Source organism: Neoarius graeffei, chromosome 2 (assembly GCF_027579695.1).
Source record: "Neoarius graeffei isolate fNeoGra1 chromosome 2, fNeoGra1.pri, whole genome shotgun sequence".
Classification (NCBI taxonomy): domain Eukaryota; kingdom Metazoa; phylum Chordata; class Actinopteri; order Siluriformes; family Ariidae; genus Neoarius; species Neoarius graeffei.
In genome coordinates, this window is record NC_083570.1 from 102,453,600 (window position 1) to 102,476,668 (window position 23,069).

Here is a 23,069-nt window from a genome sequence, read left to right on the forward strand (position 1 = left end):
CCAGCTTCACTTCAGACAGCTATCTCCTTTCTATTTTTCCCAGGGGAATTTTCCTCTTTAGTTGTTTGGAGGCTCCATCTGAATCATGGGATAACATAGTGTAGAGGAGTGGGGTACATTTGCATAGTACAGATGTAGTAGATCATCAGGGTATCATTAGACTACTATTAAATGCCTACTGAGTGTTTGGACACCCTACATACTTCTTTTCATGTACCAATAGTATGGAAGTATGCATATTCGGATGCAGCCAAAGTAGCAGCAAACATCTTTTATCCAATGTGAGGCAACATTTGCATTGAAAAACTCCAGCCTGGACTTATATAATCAGACAACTGCTTAGTTTGGTGAAATAGTAGGTAATTTCCTCTGTAATTTTCTCAGCAGAGGATGTATAAAAACACTGACATGGCTGATCCAAACGGAAACAAAGGCTACGTTCACACTGCAGGCTGAAGTGACTCAAATCTGATCTTTTCGCCCATATGTGACCTGTATCCGATCTTTTATTGACAATATGAACGACACAGATCCGATTTTTTCAAATCCGACCCAGGCCGTTTGGATATGTGGTCCTAATTCCGATTCCTATCCGTTCTTTTCATATGCGACTTCAGTCTGAACCGCCAGGTCGCATTCATCCGACTTACACGTCATCAACAAGCCACAAACGTCACTATTCTGCACTGAAGTAGGCGACGGGTCTCTCAACAAAAGTTACAACAACATGGCGCATAATCACGGGCGCAGATAGAGGGTGGGACTCATCCCACCCAGATTTAAATTCACCTCGTTCGGTCCCCCCCACTTATAGGGAGGAAAAAACGTCTATGCTGTCTTTCTTTGCATAAGGCAAACCTCACGGAAAAATCAAAAGACTAATTACCATTCGGTTTATTGAGGTGCACAGCAGTGTATACATAGTTGCAACAACTCACATAAAACAAAGACTGATATTCGGTTGGTTGAGCTGCGCAGACTGCACAGGTTGCGAGCTCGAGCTTGGTTGCTATGGTAACCCACAACAAGTTTGACAGGCATATCGGGGTTGGGGTTGGTTTGCTGGCAGCTTTGTCCCCCCCAGTTTTTTGTCCCCCCCCAGTTTTTTGTCCCCCCAAGTTCAAAAAACGTATCTGCGCCCCTGCGCATGACATCAATGCGAGGGACGCTTCGGGCTGTGAAGGTTCTGAATCTTCTCAGTGGAAGGACGCAGAGGTTAGGGAGCTGATTTCCATTTGGGGGGATACAGCTATTCAAGCTAGATTGGATGGGTCATACCGCAACCGGGCGGTTTTACTTCCGTAAACACTGGCCATGCTCACTGCGTGTGACGTCGTCGTATCCTGCAATGCGCATGCGGAACACTTAGGTCGCTTTTCATTCATACTGAGGATCACATACAAGTCGCACATATTTGTTAATGTGAATGACCTCACAAAAAAATCGGATTTCACAAAAAAATCGGAATTGAACATTAAGCCTTGCAGTGTGAACGTAGCATTTATGACCAAGTAGCACATGTAAATTAGCCTAGGACATGATGTATATTTAACCTTGTCTAAGTAGGGCTTAAGGGTCCATTTACAGAATGTTTATTAACAGATATGGCAGGGCCAAAGCAATCAAGGTCAATGCCAGGAAAGCTTGAGAAGACACAGACTTCCAAAACACAATCCAATTCATAGTCAAGAAACAGGGCATGGAAGAGATGGTATGAGGGTACTTCAGAAAGTTCTTGGCCTCACCCAGAAACAAGGGGCATAACTCCAATTTTGGGGCATAACTGTATGCTATAAAGCCTTATATCACTGTCCACAAAAACTCAAATGAAAGAAGCAATCAAAGAAGAAAGAAGAGGAATGCTTTGAGCTGGCATGATGTTGCTCCAGGACAATGCACCCATCCACACAGCACAGGTGGCAGTAGCAGAAGCAGCCAAATGTGGCACTGAACTGTTGCCCCATGCACCTTCCTCACCCAACCTGGTACCATCAGACTTCTATCAGTTTCCCAAACTGAAATCCCACTTACATGGTCGCCATTTGCTGCGTGATGAAGAAGTCATCCGTGTTGTTGAGGAGGATCTGGAAGCTCAAGATGTGACCTTCTTCTGCAAAGGGATAGTGAAGCTTGAACATTGATGGACCAAGTGCACTGAAGTTAAAGGAGACTATGTTGAAAAATAATGCAAGAACAATCTTTCTCCTGTGACATTGTCTGGGTGAGGCCAAGAAGTTTTTGAAGTACCCTCATACATTTGATACTGAGGTTCTGGGGCATGCTTCAAGTAGGTAGATGAATTTTCAATGGCACTCCATATCAAGCCTTGCATCATTTTCAGAGAATCATGGGATCAATGACAAACAAGGCCTCATTTTCTATCTTATAGAAAAGATTCATTTCAATCACATGACTGCTCTGTTTAGCATGTCGGAAAGTTAAAAAACCCCACCTTACTTCATTGGTTGTTCATTGGATTGGTTGAGTGCTAGGACTATGAGATTTTACTGAGTTGTAGCACTACTTAAACATTATTTTATTGTATCACATTGACAATAATATTCTGTTTGACTGAAAGTTATTGTTGCTATAATTTTTACAAACCACAAGATGTGGCTGTTTTCAATACGCCAAGTCTTCAATACATTTCCAGGCAGAATCAAGGAACAGCCTCAAAGCTTCTCAAGCCTTCATCCACCTATTACTCAAACAAGGTCACAATTCCAGTAATGAGAGGTAGCATCAAAACCAAAAGTCAGAGATGAAACAAATAAGGCTAGCTTTTACACAGAATAACTATTGAAGGTGACAACAACTCAGAACTTACCAGATTGACAGCACAACCTACAAGACTTCACAATGTGTGTATGAGTCCATGTGTTTTATTGTGACAAACAGAAAATAACTGGAGTAATTGAGGAAGTGGTTGAAAATTCTTGGAAGGGCACCCTCTAAAGATCTGGAGGGGAAAATCCAGACTAGATGTTACAGTATTATAGGAACATAATTAACTTCATGATGGGAACAATAACACAGCTTCGTAGCACAGTTGGTCTGCATGGCATTACCCCATCATCAATTATTTAAATAATATTGGCTGGCTTTTTTCATGGTATATCAGATATATTCCATTCAGCTAGCATGATATTGAATGAGTTGAAGATGAGTTCAATATCATGCTAGCTGAATGGAATATATCTGATATACCACGAAAAAAGCCAGCTAATATTATTATTATACATACACACTCTCGGGCAGCACAGTGGTGTAGTGGTTAGCGCTGTCGCCTCACAGCAAGAAGGTCCAGGTTCGAGCCCTGTAGCCGGCGAGGGCCTTTCTGTGTGGGGTTTGCATGTTCTCCCCGTGTCCGTGTGGGTTTCCTCCGGGTACTCCGGTTTCCCCCACAGTCCAAAGACATGCAGGTTAGGTTAACTGGTGACTCTAAATTGACCGTAGGTGTGAATGGTTGTCTATGTGTCAGCCCTGTGATGACCTGGCGACTTGTCCAGGGTGTACCCTGCCTTTCGCCCATAGTCAGCTGGGATAGGCTTGCCTGCGACCCTGTAGAACAGGATAAAGCGGCTAGAGATGATGAGATGAGATGAGATACACACTCTCTTCATATCAGCATTCTCAAAGGCCAACACTAGCTTAGTGCAGCAGTGAAGTCACCAAGTCACCTTGCAGCCAGTGTAGCATTCATCAGCATGGCAGTGAAGTCGCCTTCCAGCTGGTGTAGCATTCATCAGTAGTGTTAGCGAATACTAATAAAGCAGTGCTATCGAGAGCAAGTAGCACAGGCTAATGACTGAGAAGCTAAGATTTCTGTCTCCAGACTTTTCTTCCACGCTGCATGCTCACCACAGTATTTTTCATTGATACTTAAGTATTAATTTCTCTATGTAATCTACGGTGGCACGGTGGTGTAGTGGTTAGCGCTGTCGCCTCACAGCAAGAAGGTCCTGGGTTCGAGCCCCAGGGCCGGCGAGGGCCTTTCTGTGTGGAGTTTGCATGTTCTCCCCGTGTCCGCGTGGGTTTCCTCCAGGTGCTCTGGTTTCCCCCACAGTCCAAAGACATGCAGGCTAGGTTAACTGGTGACTCTAAATTGACTGTAGGTGTGAGTGTGAATGGTTGTCTGTGTCTATGTGTCAGCCCTGTGATGACCTGGCGACTTGTCCAGGGTGTACCCCGCCTTTCGCCCGTAGTCAGCTGGGATAGGCTCTGGCTTGCCTGTGACCCTGTAGAAGGATAAAGCGGCTAGAGATAATGAGATGAGATGTAATCTACTTAACTACTTTTAAAATCAACATTGACAGCTACACACAATGGAGCAACCTGGCAGCCAAAATTCTCTCAAAAGCTTCCATTTTTAACGAAGCAAACCTGGAAGCCATGTTTGTTTACAAACTGTCGCTAGCACAGAAGTTTTATGTCTCTTTTCCAGTTTTTCGATGTCTGTTGGTATGTTTTTCTCTTGTAAATATACGTGAAGAATATATAATTAAGTTTTGGTAGCCTTTCAGGTGTTCAGCGTGTCTGTATTTTCAGTTTTCAGTTTATTTATTTCCTGCTTAATTATAGCATAGCTAATCCTAGCAATAGTACTGGATTAGCCTCATCTTTCTCTTTCCTGGTGGACAAAGAAATGGTTGTGCGCATGCACAGCAGAAAAGTTTTGTCATTGGATAGTCGCATCAGCTCTGATGTGTGACGTCATGTTGTCTTGACAATGTGCAATATTGTAACAATATTGCACGCTCATTCTCCATTGGGTAGAGTGATGTAATATATGTAGGATAAGCGATATGCTAACAATATTGCATGCTATCAAACCAAATGAATGAAACCCACTAGAAGGGAATAGAATACATGTTTTTATTCAATCAAAAAGGTGTCCTCTATGTATAATATTATCCTATAACATCACACTCCATCGTGTTTTATGCCAAACATGATCTCTGATTATAACAGACCATGAAAGTCATGTTTATGCATGCATTTAGTAGTTTTCTGTCTTAAAGCTGCAAGCTTTGCACTGCTTTTAGACCTAAAACTGAAAATGGAGAAGCACAATTTGCCATTTTACGTTATATGACTTGTGTGCATGCCGTAAAGAAAGCACCGGCTCTCAGACACACTCAATAACTTCACCTATTCATTGCACCGCTGCCAGCGGTTGCCAGGATACAATTTCCAGTGGCAACAGCAGAAGTAGAACACTAAGGGCAGTGGAGAGAGAAAAGGAGGACACAGCCAACCGGAAGCCCATATAAGAGCGTGGAAGCTCTTGAGAGTTATGCAGAACTGGAGGTTGTGTTTCTTAACTTCAGCCGTTCAGCACACATATTACATGTGCAATACAGTAAATCATACGTTGTGCAACAGAAGAAATTAGCTTCAGTTAAATTGCATTTTGTTACTATGACCTTTTGTGACCTTTGACTACCATTTTACTGCATGATGACTAACAGAGATCCCAAAAATCAGGAATGCTAATGGTGTTCATCTTACGTCATGTACTCCTGATTTTTAGCTCTGCTGTGACCTGTTATTTGCTTGTTGCTTGTTTTAATATCGCAGCTAGCATATTTCAAATGTGCATGTTTCAACCCCAGGAAACCATCAAACATTATGTTTTCATGATCATAATTAGTATGCATTTCCGTTGCAGTGCTGATGCGGGCCTCTCCTAAAAATAAATCCCTTTTTTTTCCTCTCCATGTTTTATCTTGACTGGTGTAGGTATTTTCTGCACTGCTTTGAGTCATTGCTTTTCCCATTCCCGTTTCATCAGGACTCGGCAGGGTATCGTTCCACTCATTATACCTACTGTGCAAGAATGTCAAACCTCAATGAGTTTTTTAAACGTGTTCTCATAAATGCACAGTGTTGAATTAACGTTTATGCTGGTTACATAAGGGAGTTTTTGCAATTGTGCTTCTTTTTTTTTACTAACAGAAGCCTGCATGCATCAAAAGTTTGATTTGTGAATGTGTACAATAACCGGGTGACTTGTCCAGGGTGTACCCTGCTTCTCACCCATAGTCAGCTGGGATAGGCTCCAGCTTGCCTGTGACCCTGTAGAACAGGATAAGCGGCTACAGATAGATGGATGTATGGATGAAAGTGTTTTTCAAACCTCAGTGCAAGCTAGAGAATTGTTGTGTGGACCACATGGTCAGGTGGTTCAGGTGAAAGCAGTTGTACGAAAGCTATCAGCTCCCAGGACTGTGCAGTGAGACAAGTGTTTGTTTGAGTTTCTTTCTGAAAGGATGCTAGAATGACCAAATTAGCATGAAAGAAACCATTGCGGAAACAGCGTTGCAAAAACCCAGGGTTGCTAAGAGTTGCGGTTTTACATGAAACTCGGCTAGTTTTGGCATAAGGTTGCAGGTGGAAAAAACAAGTCTGTGATTGTTTTTTTTTTCTTTGTCTCATAGTTAGCAAGGGCTATAGGGGCACCACTGATGACATTTTAATAGTCCATCATTGGTATGTCTAGGGCATGTTTAACCTTAGCGGAATCCAGCCCTCTCCAAGCTTGATCAATGGACAATTTAGAGTAGCCAATTAGCCTAACAGACTGCAAGTTGGCCTAGTGGTTACCATGTCTGCCTCTCCACCAGGAGATCATGAGTTCTACTCATGGTCGGGTCATAAAAATGGTACCTACTACCATCTGGCAAGGCACGCTGCAATACAGATGTGAGTGAGTGAGGGAGTCAAACTTGTGGTTACCAGAGGACTAGCCCCCCACTGTAACCCTAGCTATATATAATAGGCAAGAGGCCGAGGGCTAACAAATCAGAGATCAGCGTTGCACCCATGCACCTTCAGGAATTGGGTAGTACTGGGAAAGGAGACTGACCAGATCCTGGGATGGAAGGGACTTGACTTGACTTGAATTAGCCTAACAGCATGTCTTTGGACTGTTGGGGAAGCCCACACAGACACAGGGAGAACATGCAAACTCCACACAGAAAGGCCCCTGTTGGTCACTGGGCTCAAACCCAGAACCTGCTTGCTGTGAGCTGACAGTGCTAATCACTACACCACCATGCTGTCTGGCAGCAGGGCTAGAAATCTGCAAGCACAAAGGCCTTGTTTTAAAGCAAGTATTCACAATTAATCAGAATTTAATCAATTTCCGCAAACATTCTCTATCGCAAACAAATGGACAATGCAATCTACAATACACAATCATTTTTGAAGAAGAAGCCTTTATTTGTCGCATGCACATTCAAGCACAGTGAAATTCACCCTCTGCATTTAACCCATCTGAATCAGTGAACACATGCAAGTGAGCAATGAGCACACACACATACCCAGAGCAGTGTGCACACATACCCAGGGAGCAGTTGCAAGTTAGGTGCCTTGCTCAAGGGCACTTCAGACCAAGGCCACCCCTTGTTAACCTAACCGCATGTCTTTGAACTGTGGGAGAAACCCACACAGACACAGGGAGAACATGCAAACTCCACACAGAAAGCCCCCATCGGCCACTGGGCTCAAACCCAGAACCTTCATGCTGTGAGGCAATAGTGCTAACCCCAACACCACCGTGCCACCATTTCTGGTGTAAAATTTACTGCAAGGATTGGAAAAAGTAACAGAGCTTTATGGAGTGTATAATGGCTGTACCAGGCCATGATAAAATACCGAATTGAAGATACTGGAAAGAAATGCATGCGCACCACAGTGAACTCGTTTCCCATGCAGCAAAGACTGAGGAAAAGAAGAAAATCTGTCTCTCTTACTCTATACCTGAACTTTTGGGCTAGTTTGAGATAATTTTGTGGTGTTTTTGATGTGTGTCTGGACTGGAAACCTGGCAACCCTGGACACAGCTGAACTGGTGTATAGAACCACACAATGGGAGTAAAGTTCAAAAAATACAAAATAAACAATGCCTATTCCCAGTCATGAGCCCAAAATCAGTCACTGTTGGAGGATATTATGTTTGTTTTGCAGAGGTTTGTGTGTGTGCTCTTGAAAACTCTGCACCAAGGTGAGCATCATGTTTTGTGGATTAATGACTACACACTGCCCCCACCTGGTCAGACTACACCACAGCAATGAATACAAACTTCAAATCTGAATTTTTTCCTTCTCGGTACCAGATATTGAAGTAACTTAAAAAGGGGTATTGGATAAGGCGCCATACCATAAATCCGGGGACCCGGGTTCGATTCTGACCCAAGGTCATTTCCCGATCCCTCCCCATCTCTCTCTCCCGCTCATTTCCTGTCTCTACACCAGGGGTGTCCAAACTGATCCATAAAGGGCCATGTGGCTGCAGGTTTTCATTCCAGCCATGCAGCAGCACACCTGATTTGGCTCATTCAATCAACTGACACACCCACCCTTTAATCAAGCGTGGGTGTGGCTGCAAGTATTTGACTGTGTGAAGACAGTTCAGTTGATTGAATAAGCCAAGTCAGGTGTGCTGCTGCATGGCTGGAATGAAAACCTGCAGCCACACGGCCCTTTATGGATCAGTTTGGACACCCCTGCTCTACACTGTCCTATCCAATAAAAGGTGAAAAAGCCCAAAAATATCTTTTAAAAAAAAGGGGTATATTAGACACAATTGACGTTAGGTGATTCAGACTTGAATGAGTCAGGAAGTTGACCGATTCAAATTCCACTCTCAGGAAACGCTCTGTAGTTCCATCAATAATTAATTCTTGTTTGTTAATCTGGCAGGAGCTTTCATTAAAACCAACTTGTAATCAGAATTCAGTCATAGATGTGTTAAAGAAATACACTACCGTTCAAAAGTTTGGGGTCACCCAGATAATTTTGTGTTTTCCATGAAAAGTCACACTTTTATTTCCCACCATAAGTTGTAAAATGAATAGAAAATATAGTCAAGACATTTTTCTGGCCATTTTGAGCATTTAATCGACCCCACAAATGTGATGCTCCAGAAACTCAATCTGCTCAAAGGAAGGTCAGTTTTATAGCTTCTCTAAAGAGCTCAACTGTTTTCAGCTGTGCTAACATGATTGTACAAGGGTTTTCTAATCATCCATTAGCCTTCTGAGGCAATGAGCAAACACATTGTACCATTAGAACACTGGAGTGAGAGTTGCTGGAAATGGGCCTCTATACACCTATGGAGATATTGCACCAAAAACCACACATTTGCAGCTAGAATAGTCATTTACCACATTAGCAATGTATAGAGTGGATTTCTGATTAGTTTAAAGTGATCTTCATTGAAAAGAACAGTGCTTTTCTTTCAAAAATAAGGACATTTCAAAGTGACCCCAAACTTTTGAACGGTAGTGTAGCTAGAGGCTAGATTTTCAGAAGTGATACTCAGTAGTCATGAAATAAAGAGGGGAAAATTATTTCCCTTGTAGAAACTTTCACAGCGGATAATGTTGCTGTCTCACAGCTCCAGACTCCTTGGGTTCCTGGGAGCTCAGGATCAGTAACTGTCGACTTTCTCGTTATCTCCGGGTCCATGTGGGTTTCCTGGAGAATCTCCATTTACCTCCCATTTCCCAAAAGCATGCCAGTAGGTGAACCAGTGACTCTAAATTGCCCCTAGGTGTAAATGTGTGTATGAATGAACGTGTGTGCATGGAGCTCAGTGATGACTAGAATCCCATCAATGGTGTATTCCTGTAACCTTGCTTAGTGACAATAAACAAATGAAAGAACTTTCATGATAAGCTTTAGTTTAAAGATAATTTAGAACTATTTGTTTACATGCTCACATCCACTTTTTTGCTATCTCTTGATCTGTTTTGAACTGCTGTCCCTGTTAGCTTTAGCTATTTCACTTGACTTTGTTCAGTCAGATTGCATAATGATATTTGACTCATGATGATGATGATGAAGAATGGTAAGATTACAGTAATCAGAATACAATGTCATTTCCATCGTTTTCATTCTTGCGAGTTCTACATTCAGTGAGTCCTCATTCCTTGTGGATGGGGCAGGATCAGTCTGAAAATAGCCATGCCTACTAGATTAGAAATGTTGCATCATAAGATATACACCAATCAGCCATAACATTATGACCAATGATAGGTGAAGAAGTGAATAACATTGATTATCTCATTGCAATGGCACCTGTCAAGGGGTGGAATTTATTAGGCAGCAGATATATTAGATACCAGTGAGTGGCCTAGTGGTTAGTGTGTCCGCCTCTCGATCGGGAGATGGCGAGTTCTACTCATGGTCGGGTCAAACCAAAGACCATCATAAAAATGGTACCTACTACCATCTAGCAAGGCATGCTGCAATACAGATGTGAGTGGGGAATCAAACTCCCGTGGTTATCAGAGGACTAGCCCCCCACTGTAACCCTAGCTATGTAATATAGGCGAAAGGCCAAGGGCTACGAAATGGAGATTGGTGCCACCAAATGCACCATGAATGGTGCGGGAAGGACTTTGACTTTGAGATAGAGAACAGTCATTTCTTGAAGTTGATGTATTGGAAGCAGGAAAAATGGGCAAGTGTAAGGATCTGAATGACTTTGACAAGGACCAAATTGTGATGGTGAGATGACTGGGTCTGAGCATCTCTAAAATGACATATTTTGTGGGGTGTTCCCAGTATGCAGTGGTTAGTACCTACCAAAAGTGGTCCAAGGATCTAAAGGACAACTGGTGAACCGGTGACAGGGTCATGGATGTCAAAGGCTCATTGATTCGCACGGGGCATGAACGCTAGCCCATATGGTCCAGTCCCACAGAAAAGCTACTGTAAAAGTTCATACTGACACCTTTCTGTTTGAGCCAGCATTAACTTTTTCAGCAGTTTGTGCTACAGTAGCTCTTCTATGGGATTGGACCATATGGGCTAGTGTTCATGCCCCATGCGACAATATCTGGGGAAACTCTTCAAACTTTCACCTAGAAACATGTATAGAAACCCTGAAATCTACACAAAGACCCAGTAAGGAACTTTTTTTGTGTACTCACTATTTACTGTCTTTATTATTACGCACTGTCTACAAAATGTGCGTATGTGAAAGCACATTCGTGATTTGAATGCACACCAGAGAGTGTGTGTCATATCTCTAACCAGACTTTCTCATTTATTCATTGTCTTTCATGTTGTTATAATCTGTCTCTCGGAACAAGTTAAAATCTCTGGAGGCTAGTCAATGTTCCCATAAAAACGAAGGCATGAGAAAGATAAGATTTCACAGTTAGTCATAATGATAATGATAGTTATTATTAATGTAATTGTTTCTAAGAAGGAAATGCCAGGCTGAGCGTGCAGGAAGGTCAGGGTGTAAAAAAGGGTTCAGGTCCCACTTCCTCACCATTATGACTCCAGGAAAGAAAGACGTGAATGTCACAGCGGATATGCAGGTCTCTGAAGAGAGGTATGAATCATTGTGAGTCTGTATGAATCATTTCAATCAGTCATCTAAAGTCAACCTTGTTCACAGTAGGAATGTAGGGCAAATTGTTTTATGCTTTATACTTTATACGTTGCAAATAGTTCCTCGTGATTAATTAACATACCACACATATAGCACATCTCATTTTATATATATATATATATATATATATATATATATATATATATATATATATATATATATATATATATATATATTATGAACATCATAATAGCATCAATGCTTTTAACATGCTTTTTGCACCAACTGAGCTGAAAGGACATTCATAAAAAGTCAGCAGAGACAACATATTTGTGATTCCATATATTATCTGCCCCATCCCTTAATTTGTATAATCACATTTTATTGGTTACCACGGTGAGAAAGAAGGATTAACCAATCAGGATCATGCATTTTTCCTATTTCATCAAACCAAAGTGCATGAGTGTGTCAAGCTTCTCAGTTTAATACCAGAGTGTCAGTAACGTAGTACCTCACAAGGCCGTGCCATGAGAAACCAAACTTGTTTATAATTAGCTAAGTTGTTCTTCATAAGAACAATTTGATCTTCAAAATAAAACAATCCAAATAAAAACCCATTGAAAACTCAGTGATTAGCGATTTTCCTGAAAATTTGTTACCCGGCCTAATTAGCAACTTGTTAATGAGAAATCACAAAACCAGGGTGTAACTTTTGTGCAGCCTGATTAGAGCTTCCAAACAAAACAAAACAATCAGAATCAAAATCTTTTGAAAACTCAGGGAGAAGTAGCAAATTTTGTGAATTGGAGCCTATCCCAGCTGACTACGGGCGAAAGGCGGGGTACACCCTGGACAAGTCGCCAGGTCATCACAGGGCTGACACATACAACCATTCACAATCAATTTAGAGTTGCCAGTTAACCTAACCTGCATGTCTTTGGGGGAAACCAGAGCACCCAGAGGAAATCCACACGGACAACATGCAAACTCCACACAGAAAGGCCCTCGCCGGCCACAGGACTCGAACCCAGGCCTTCTTGCTGTGAGGTGACAGCGCTAACCACTACACCACCCATATGGACATGGTATCAGAAAACAATTTTATTTATAAGCAGTAGCCACAAGTGTTCTGTGTGTATAATAATAATTTATTTTGTGTAACGGGCGGCACGGTGGTGTAGTGGTTAGCAATGTCGCCTCACAGCAAGAAGGTCCGGGTTTGAGCCCCGTGGCCAGTGAGGGCCTTTCTGTGCGGAGTTTGCATGTTCTCCCCGTGTCCGTGTGGGTTTCCTCCGGGTGCTCCGGTTTCCCCCACAGTCCAAAGATATGCAGGTTAGGTTAACTGGTGACTCTAAATTGACCGTAGGTGTGAATGTGAGTGTGAATGGTTGTCTGTGTCTATGTGTCAGCCCTGTGATGACCTGGCGACTTGTCCAGGGTGTACCCCACCTTTCGCCCGTACTCAGCTGGGATAGGCTCCAGCTTGCCTGCGACCCTGTAGAACAGGATAAAGCGGCTACAGATAATGAGATGAGATTTTGTGTAACGTCTATATTGTCTATATTGCATGCTCTCCCCGTGTTCGCGTTGGTTTCCTCCGGGTGCTCCGGTTTCCCCCAAAGGCATTACATATACATACATACATTTATCTTATATGACATATACATAACTTGCTTATACATACATTCATCCCCCCCCCCTTTTTTTTTCCATATCGCAAGAGAGACACCAACTTCCGGAACCAAATTCCTTGATTATTTTTTCCGCCCAAACTTTATTTAGAATATATAGATACAAACAAACAAGGCACTTCAAAGTCACATACAGTTCCTTCTTTTGGTTGAGCAAAATAAAAATTATACTAAAATAAAATAATGTAAAATAAAGAATAAACATAAAATATAAAGGGCTTTCTCATATTAACTTAAAGGTATCAAGTAATGAAAACAATTTAAGGGCTTTTTTTATCATTAATCAGCTTTAGCGACTTAATTAGGACCTTAAGCTCATTCCTCCACCTAATCAAACAGGGTTTTGTTTTAAAATACCTGCATTTATGTACAATAAATAAGTATTAATAAAACATTAACAACAAAATATAGATTTCTATTATCAATAAATACACCAAATTTGACCATGTTTACAGTCAGAGGTGACAAATCAATGTTTTTGAACTGCAGCCAGCTTTGCAATTCATTCCAAAAAGGTTGTACTAAGTCGCAATTTTAAAAAAAATGTTTCAGATCCTCAATTTCTTTCTCACAGAATACACAATTATTTACATCAAAATAAAATCTTAATCTTAGAAATTCATTTGTCGGATAGATTTCATTTAAGATTTTAAAATTTACTAGTTTGTAAATATAATTCGATATTGTGAGGGCAGTACGGTAGTGGTTAGCACTGTCGCCTCACAGCAAGAAGGTCCTGGGTTCGAGCCCAGTGGCTGACGAGGGCCTTTCTGTGCAGAGTTTGCATGCTGTCCCCGTGTTTATGTTGGTTTCCTCCGGGTGCTCCAGTTTCCCCCAAAGACATGCAGGTTGGAACGAAGAGGAATGAAGGTGAGCAGTAGCAAAACAGAATACATGTGCATCAATGAGAACGGGGATGAGAGTGTCATGAAGATGCAAGGAGTAGACATAAAGTAAGTTGATGAATTCAAGTACCTGAGGTCAACTGTGCAGGAAAATGGGGGCTGCGATAGTGAGGTGAGAAAGAGAGTGCAGGCAGGGTGGAGCAGTCGGAGAAGGATTTCAGGAGTCATTTGTGATTGGAAAGTCCCAGCAAAAGTGAAAGGTAAGATGTATAAGACAGTAATGAGACCAGCTGTGATGTATGGACTGGAGACCGTACCCTTAATGAAGAGACAGGAGGCAAAGTTGGAGGTTGAGGATGTTAAGGTTTGTGATGGGAGTGATGAGGTTGGACAGGATGAGGAATGAGCACATCAGAGGGACAGCGCATGTGGAGAGCTTGGGAATTAAGCTAAGAGAGATGAGACTGAGATGGTATGGGCACATCCTGAGAAGAGATGCAGAGCATGTTGGAAGGAGAATGTTGAGGATGGAGCTTCCAGGCACACGAAAACGAGGAAGACCAAAGAGAAGATACATGGATGTGGTGAGAGAGGACATGAAAGGGGTGGGTGTGGTGGAGAGGGATACGGAAGACAGGGAGCAATGGAGATGGAGGCTCCACTGTGGCGACCCCTAATCAGGAGCAGCCAAAAGAAGGAGAATTGTAGTATTTTGATCAGTGATTGTTCTTCTTTGTCTAACTGTGACTAAAATTTTGTCATGAAATCGTGTTCTACCTCCTGATAACAGCATTACTTTGCATTGCATTTCTTAAAATCTATTTAAATAACTCTTAATTATACAGGAAGTCCAGGTCATACTGCCTTGTTCTTGCAACTGACGTTCTCACCATGAGACGTCACTGTCTTATGCATGCGCAATGCTCGAAAGCTACAGTGCTTCATCTTAAATGTTTAACAGGACTAACAGGACTTGGCATGTCTAGCACTACCCCATATTTATTGCCACACTCTAATGAACGCTTTCTACTTTTATTCTATTACTAGCCCATTTCTAGCTATATCTTTTATCAATTTATTCCTTGTCATCATTTCTTGTTGTGTATTCTCAGGGGAAGAGAAACAGCTTTGGGACCAAAAGGTTGCTGGTTCGATTCCCTGAGCTAGCAGAATTGGCTCAAGTGCCCTTGAGCAAGGCATCTAAACCCCAACTGCTCTGGCAAGTGTGGTGGTGTACCTTGCCAGAGGTATACATGCATGGGCGATTGCTCTAAGACAACGAGGGAGGCTCAGCCTCCTCTAAAAATGCCCTTATAACTTTAATGTGTGCGTGAGTTTTTCCCCCTCGTGACAGCGCGATGCAGCGCAGCCTCAGTGGGCTTCAATGGCATTTGGTAGCTCTGCGCTTTTCAATCTCAAAATGCAAGACGATTATTGGACAAATACTGCGAAAACGCCCGCCCACGGACTCCCAGCCTCACATGGGAGGGACATGGCAGTTTCCGCGAGGAGACTGGTGATTGGTGAAAGCGGCCGGATATTTTCTTTGATTGACAGCTCGTTTCAACTATAGACAGGCAGCGGTGAATTTCAGTTCAGTCCCATGCGGAATCGCAAGTGCTGTGGTGTATTGTAAGAGATCAGCTTACATTTCGATTTCATTCATTACATAACTGCTGACATAGAAACTACATTAGTTAAAAACAGACTTCGATGGTTAGGTCATGTAATACGCCTCCCAGATGAAAGACCTGTAAAAATTCTTCTTTTTGGAGAACTTGCCGAGGGAACAAGGAAAGTTGGTCGTCCTTTTCTCAGATATAAAGACACATTAAAGTCAATACTCAAGCGTGCTGGAGTCCTGGACTCATGGTATAACAAGATGAATGATAGATTAGAGTGGCGCAAGCTTATAGAAGAAATCAGTTTATTTCTGGATCATGATCGTAAAGAAGCTAACATTCAGAAGAGAAAAAAATGAAAAACAAGGACTGTTAAATGTACATGAAATATCTTGTGACGTTATCTTTATCAACTATCAAATTCATATACATAATTTGTAAATACCCGTGTCGGGTGTAAAGTGTAAATATAGTGTTGTCAAGTTTGCTATCTTAGTTCCAGAAATTTTGTTTATTTGAGTGACTGAACTTGAACTTGAGGGGGCTAGTCAGCTAGCAAGAAAGCTGCGCACGGATGCCAAGCATTGCTGATTTAATTTTGGCGAAGCCATTTGCCAGTCTTCCTTTCGAGGAAAAAATTAAAATTAAAGAGCAGGGTAGACCAACGCCTCAAATTGACTTGGTGAAAAAGGTAGGGAATAATACTCGTTCCTTTCAGCTCTCCTGGTACGAGAAAGTGAATTGGCTAACAGCAAGTGACCCACATCAACAACAGTAAATAGGCTACTTTAGTAATATGTCATGGATGGACCAAAAATATTGAATCTATTTAAAATGTTTATGCTGAGTATATTATATTGGAATATATATTTTTCTGGATATGAATTAAACACAGCTACAATTTGGAAAACATTTTTAAACAAAAACACAGCCGAGAACATTTCACACTACAGACCTGGATTAAAAGTGAAGGGTTATCAAAATTGTCAATAAAACATTTCTCAGGCAAAATAAGTAAAATATAGGGAAAGTGTCATTGAATGAAATGTGTGGCACCCAGCTCTACTGCTGAGGTTCCTGACAAAGAGCTGCTTTCAATAATGATCAATTTTTAAACAACATGCCACAATTTTAAAATATAAAATATTAAAATATACCCCTCCCCCCCCAACACCACCATCATGTATATTGGACAGTAGGCTAATGGGCCAAAAGAACCTGTTATTTCACAGTTTGTGACGCTGCCAACAATCAGCCAGATCAGAGGCAAGAGTATGGGCAAAATTGATGTTTTTTCTTTTAAAATCTGGAAATATTGTAACCGACCAGCCTCCCCTGTTTGAAAGACTACCAGCCGCCACTGTATACATGGATGTGGTGAAAGAGGACATGAAAGTGGCGGGGTGTGGTGGAGAAGGATGCGGAAGACAGGGAGCAATCGAGACGGAGGATCCGCTGTGGCGACCCCTAATCGGGAGCAGCCAAAAGAAGAAAAAGAACAACTAAATTCCTTGAATCTGATTCTGGGGCGGCATGGTGGTGTAGTGGTTAGTGCTGTCGCCTCACAGCAAGATCATCCGGGTTTGAGCCCCGTGGCCAACGAGGGCCTTTCTTACCCCTTTTCCACCAAATCAGTTCCAGGGCTGGTTCGGGGCCAGTGCTGGTGCTGGTTCACAACTCGTTCAACTTGCAAACCAGCTGAGAACCAGTTTGCTTTTCCATAGCTCGGGGTGCTAAGGGAAGCCACGTCATTACATCGCTGTATACGTCAGTTACGTCGCTGCGTTTGCATAAACCTTGGCACAAACATCGAAGCAACAACAACACGGAGAAGAAGAATACCCCTTTTCCACCAAATCAGTTCCAGGGCTGGTTTGGGGCCAGTGCTGGTGCTGGTTCACAACTCGTTCAACTTGCGAGCCAGCTGAGAACCAGTTTGCTTTTCCATAGCTCGGGGTGCTAAGGGGAGCCACATCATTACGTCGCTGTATACGTCAGTTACATCACTGTGTTTGCATAAACCTTGGCGCGAACATCGAAGCAACAACAACATGGAGAAGAAGAAGCAGCAACAACAACAACAATAATGGATGACTTCGCGTTTGTACAGCTGCTCCTTCTCATCGCTTAAAAATGGCGACCTTTCGCAGTCTTGTTATTGTTGTTGGTCTTAACAACTCCGCCCCCCTGCTGACGTAAGCGTTTCTTTCCTCTGGCCTAGCAGAGAGTTGGTGCTAGCCTGGAACCGGGTTTTCTGGCCCCAGAGCCAGTTCTTTGTCAGTGGAAACAGAAAACCCGGTTCCAAACTAAGCACTGGCCCCGAACCAGCCCTGGAACTGCTTTGGTGGAAAAGGGGCTTATGTGTCAGCCCTGTGATGACCTGGCGACTTGTCCAGGGTGTACCCCACCTTTCGCCCGTACTCAGCTGGGATAGGCTCCAGCTTGCCTGCGACCCTGTAGAACAGGATAAAGCGGCTAGAGATAATGAGATGAGATGATTCTGATTCTGATTCTGATCATCCGGTCAGTTGTAATACCTCATACGACCAGAAGATGGCAGTTTAAAAAACCCCATCACTCTCTTTGACTCCACCGCCTGTCATAGGTCATAGAGGGTGATAAGAACTTCCGTGTTTAGACCCGAGACACAAGGGCATTGACGCTGTTACGGATTGTCTGTTGTTTCGGAGCCATGTCACGACTGTTGAGAAGCAGTTTACGGACTTATTTAACTACTCAGATCCGCATGAACTCGGACCAGGTATCTGTGTGTGTGCGCATGTTCGAATTTGCTTTTCAGTCGTAGGACTATTGTGGATTTGTTCTGATTGGATATCTAGTGGACTAGAAAAGGGTGGAGATGGAAGGAGACTATACTGACTATATAGGGCGCATGCGTAGGAAGGATGTAGCTGTTTGGGATTGTTCCTGCTCTCTGGATGTGCAAAGTCAAACATTTATTTATTTATGCATTTGGGTTGTTTGTTTTTTGCAATACAATGCAGGGTGTGTGTATGTGTTTATTTATGGCACAACACTTTGAGGGAAGGAAGGAGTCTATTTTGCATTGTTGAGTTTGATCTGTGGGTTAAAATTAATCAAGTGGATGAAATAGTGGAGTTATAATCTCCTGCCTTATTCACACCACCTGCAAAAAAAAAAAAGCCTCAGATGCCAGTCACCAGGCCTGAGTCATTGTGAGTGCAGGGAACTATGGTGGCCTGGAAGTGCAGAACTCACCAACACTGTTAATTCAGTAACTTAATTAATCTCATTCTCATTATCTCTAGCCGCTTTATCCTGTTCTACAGGGTCGCAGGCGAGCTGGAGCCTATCCCAGCTGAGTACGGGCGAAAGGCGGGGTACACCCTGGACAAGTCGCCAGGTCATCACAGGGCTGACACATAGACACAGACAACCATTCACACTCACATTCACACCTACGCTCAATTTAGAGTCACCAGTTAACCTAACCTGCATGTCTTTGGACTGTGGGGGAAACCGGAGCACCCGGAGGAAACCCACGCGGACACGGGGAGAACATGCGAACTCCACACAGAAAGGCCCTCACCGGCCACGGGGCTCGAACCCGGACCTTCTTGCTGTGAGGCGACAGCGCTAACCACTACACCACCGTGCCGCATTAAACAAACAACCCAGATGTTGTAGGTCCTAGTTGACCATCCTGTATATTTCTGACTAGACACATGGTCTGAAAACCCACCTTTTCTGTTTTCCATTAATTATAATATTTCGCTTTTACGTTTTTGGTTTGTGAATGCGTTTTGATTTTACAGGCCACCTTTTGCACATGCATGATACCAGGATACAAGTTATAACCCACTGAATTTAACATTGCAGTAATAGTGTCATCATTGTATAATCTGTCCCTCTCTGTTTGAGCAGCTGGGTGAGTTGGGGAAAGGTGCAGGTAAAGGTGGAGGAGGTGGAGGCACGATAAGAGAAGCTGGCGGAGCCTTCGGGAAGAGACAAGTGGCCGAAGAGGAGCGTTATTTCAAGTACGGTACATTGTGATAAGCTCAGTGGCCTTTTGGTTACTCAGTGCCTATAACTTTTAAAAAAAAAAAAAAAAACAGTGCACTCAGCAGTTATTGTTCCGTTTGTAAAAAGGGTTAGAAAAAAATCCACCTTTCGGTGAAATCACTTCATCTCACTGAAAAAAATGAGAAAAATCCAACCTTTAATTGAAATAAACTTATTCCAAGAAAAATCCCTCATAAAGAAAATTATTTTCAACAAAAACATGTGTGCTATGGTTACTGGCACTGCTGGATATCAATGATCGTGAACACAATGTAACTGAATCATGTTTCCCATTTTAAATTGTATGGTATTTTTTTTTTTGTTGTTGATTGTAGTCTGTAGGTGCTTTCAAGCTGTAATCCATGATTTCCTGATTAACTGGAGAACAAATGAGGTGACGCAGAGGCCAAATTCCCTCACTGTCAACATGGGAAAGACAAGTGAACACAAACCAAATAAGGGAGAAGTGTGTTGACCTTTATAAATAGCTACTCGCCTGAAAATGTCTATTTCTACTGTTATGGTAATAATTTAAAAAAAAAAAAGAGAGGGCACAAGTTTATTTTGCCCCCATGTACAGTGAAGAGGAGGGTAAACGAGACAAAAAAAAAATCCCCAAGGATCACTGTTGGTGGATTACAAAAAAAAGTGAAATCTTGGGGTGTCCAAGTCTCCAAAACCACCATCAGACTCCACCTCCATGCCAACAGATTATTTGGAAGGTTTGCCAGAAAAAAAGCCTTTTCTGTCAGTTAATCACAAACGTAAGCACCTTAAGTTTGTAAAATGCTACGACAACTTTGACTGGAACCATGTTCTATGGTCTGATGGAGCAAAAATGGAGGTTTTTGGCAATAAACACTCCAGGTGGGTTTGGTGTAAAAAGAAGGATGGTGATAATGAAAAGAACCCGATCCCAACTGTAAACAAATGTTGCCATGCAAAACAAACCTCGCCCGGTAGCACTTATGATGAATGTGAAGGAAGACCTCGCAAAAAAAAAAGGTACCCTATGGGTCCATGTGGCTACTGCTTATAAATACATTTTTCTGATCCCATGTCCATACAGTAAATATAGCATATTTACTCTGAGGCAGTAGCCACAAAAATGAAGCGTAATCCAAAAATGAACAATTTAAAAAAAGTCACAGAAGTAAAATATACCAAGTGTCTGTACTTTTATATTATTCTACTCTTACCTCTTACAGTTTTCGAAACTGAAACCTCCGAACCGAGGCTGACATACACACGCTGTCGCCATGACCCAAACTCTTATTTCCCAGAAATGGCCATGCGCTAGAGCTCAGTGGAACACACTTTTTCCCTCTGTAATAAGCATAAACATGTCTGAAAGCGGTTTCTTTAGTCTAGTCCATTTATTTTGAATGGTGAACCGAATTGTATGCACTCATTGGCCGTTTTAATAGGAACACGTGTATGCGCATGCACAGTACACGACTGTTACACTTACATTCTTACAGCACGATGACGTAGTGGCTAGCGCCTCTATATGAGGCAGTAGACACAAAAACGATTTTGATCTTTTTGGTGACCTTGACCGGATGACCCTCAAAATGTTGGAGGTTCTATTTGAAGCCAATGCTCATGTATCTTGAAAGTTTCATGAAGACTGATCCAGCCGTTTTCCCGTAATATCATTTACAAAGAAACCCAACCAAAAACAGTACCTCAGCCTGCTTACTCTGTAGCGGGTGAGGTAAGTATGGTGGAAGTTCTGTGATGTTTATTATTGGCTCCAAAGGCTCTGGAAACCTTGTGAGGGTCCATGGCATCATGGACTCCGTGAAATACCAGGACGTTTTAAATAAGAATCTGGTTGCCTCTGAGAGGAAACTTAAGCTGGGTCGTCATTGGATCTTCCTGCAGGACAATGATCATAAACATATGTCCAGATCAACACAAAAATTATTAGCTGAGCACAGAATCAAGCTTCTGCCCTGGCTATCTCAGTCCCCTGACCTGAACCCCAGTGTGGGGTGAGCTGAAGAGGAGAGAGCACAAGAGAGGGCCAAGGACCTTGGATGATCTGGAGAGATTGTGTAAAGAGGAATGGGCTCAGATGCCCTGCTCTGTATCACCAACCTTATAAAATGTTATAGTAGAGATTCAGTGCTGGTTTACTGGCAAAGGGAGGCTGTATAAAATATGAAATACAGGGGTGCCAATAAGTGTTTGTATTGAAAATAATTATTTCTTGACGAGGGATTTTTCTCTGAATAAATTTTTCATTTAAAGGTTGGAATTTTCTCATTTTTTTTCAATGTGAAATGAAGCAACATCACTAAAAGGGGGATTTTTTTAACCCCTTTTTTTTTTTTTTTTTTAAACTAACCTTTGAGGGGTGGGTGTTTGAGTTATGGATCTTTTAACCAAAGAGATTTCCAAATATTCTTTCCATTTATATCAGCATTATGTTGATTAGGTTGAAAATGCTTAGTTTATTGGGGCAGCAATAAATGCAGCCAAAGAAGAAATCATAGGCTGAAAGGTTCTTCGTGGAACCAAAAACAATTCAAAACATTGCTCTAAAGAACCTTTTCTGGTGCCTTTGTTTTTAGCATTGATTCAAATCCAGTCTTACAAATGTTCAATGCTCATTAGGGGTGTCCATATTAAACAGGGAAAAATACTAAAAGGGATCTCCGGTGGTGAAAGTCTTGAACTTTGGATTTGTGTGTGTGTGTAGGCAAAAGGAGAAGGAGCAGCTGGCCACTCTGAGACGGCACCATGAGGAAGAGATTGAGCACCATAAGAAGGAGATTGAGCGCCTGCAGCGTGAGATCGACCGCCACAAGGGCAAAATCAGAAAACTCAAACATGATGACTGAGCTGGCACCAGTGACATGTTTGTGTTTCTACCCATATTGACCTGACGCTTGCTCCAAAAAGCAGCTCTTCACACTCTGTAATCTTTGAATGCAAAAACAAATAAAGATAATAGGACATTTTCCAGCTGCTTAAAGACTTATTTGATGGTGTCCTGCTGTGCTTGGGGGGGAGCTAAGAGGTGTTTACAGTCAGGTTCTGACATGAACAGGGATGAGAGTTTTCCGCTTTTCGGCGGATTTCCGCTTTTTCTGAGTAAAAATCAACCTTATATTATGCCAAATCCGTTGAGTTTTTTTTTTTTTTTTTTCATTTATTGAGGGGGGTTGGGGTATGTTCCTTCGTGATACTCAAGCGTAATTCATTCCTACAATGATGTTACATGTTTACATTTTCGCCATCTTTAGTCTCGCCAAGTCTCGCGGTAGAATACGTGTTATCTACAATGTAATTGGCCAAAACATCGCTGGCGAGAGCATGATAGCCAATCATAACAGTTCTTACAAGAGTGTGGGAGAGAACAAAAGCCAATCATAACAGTTCTTACAAAAGTACCTGCATCGTTCTATTTTATCGAAACTTGCACGTTCATCGTCGCTGCTCTTCAAAAATACGTTTCTCTTTCGTATCGGCTTTTTTACTTAAAATGCCGAATACAGTTGATAAG

General features: G+C 42.2%; 1 protein-coding gene across 1 annotated transcript; it reads left to right on the forward strand.

The window, feature by feature from the left end:
* Positions 1-18,114: 18,114 nt before the first annotated feature.
* On the forward strand, positions 18,115-22,524 carry atp5if1a (ATP synthase inhibitory factor subunit 1a). The gene is made up of 3 exons (XM_060910921.1): positions 18,115-18,272; positions 19,418-19,530; positions 22,263-22,524. Exons 1-3 carry the CDS (start codon positions 18,204-18,206, stop codon positions 22,402-22,404), a joined length of 324 nt encoding a protein of 107 aa, XP_060766904.1. The 5' UTR covers positions 18,115-18,203; the 3' UTR covers positions 22,405-22,524.
* Positions 22,525-23,069: the final 545 nt, after the last annotated feature.

Coding starts and splice junctions, on each gene's coding strand:
- atp5if1a (XM_060910921.1), top strand. CDS start 18,204: ATGTCACGACTGTTGAGAAGCAGTTTACGGACTTATTTAACTACTCAG. Junction 18,273..19,417: donor TCCGCATGAACTCGGACCAG/GTATCTGTGTGT, acceptor CTGTTTGAGCAG/CTGGGTGAGTTGGGGAAAGG. Junction 19,531..22,262: donor GAAGAGGAGCGTTATTTCAA/GTACGGTACATT, acceptor GTGTGTGTGTAG/GCAAAAGGAGAAGGAGCAGC.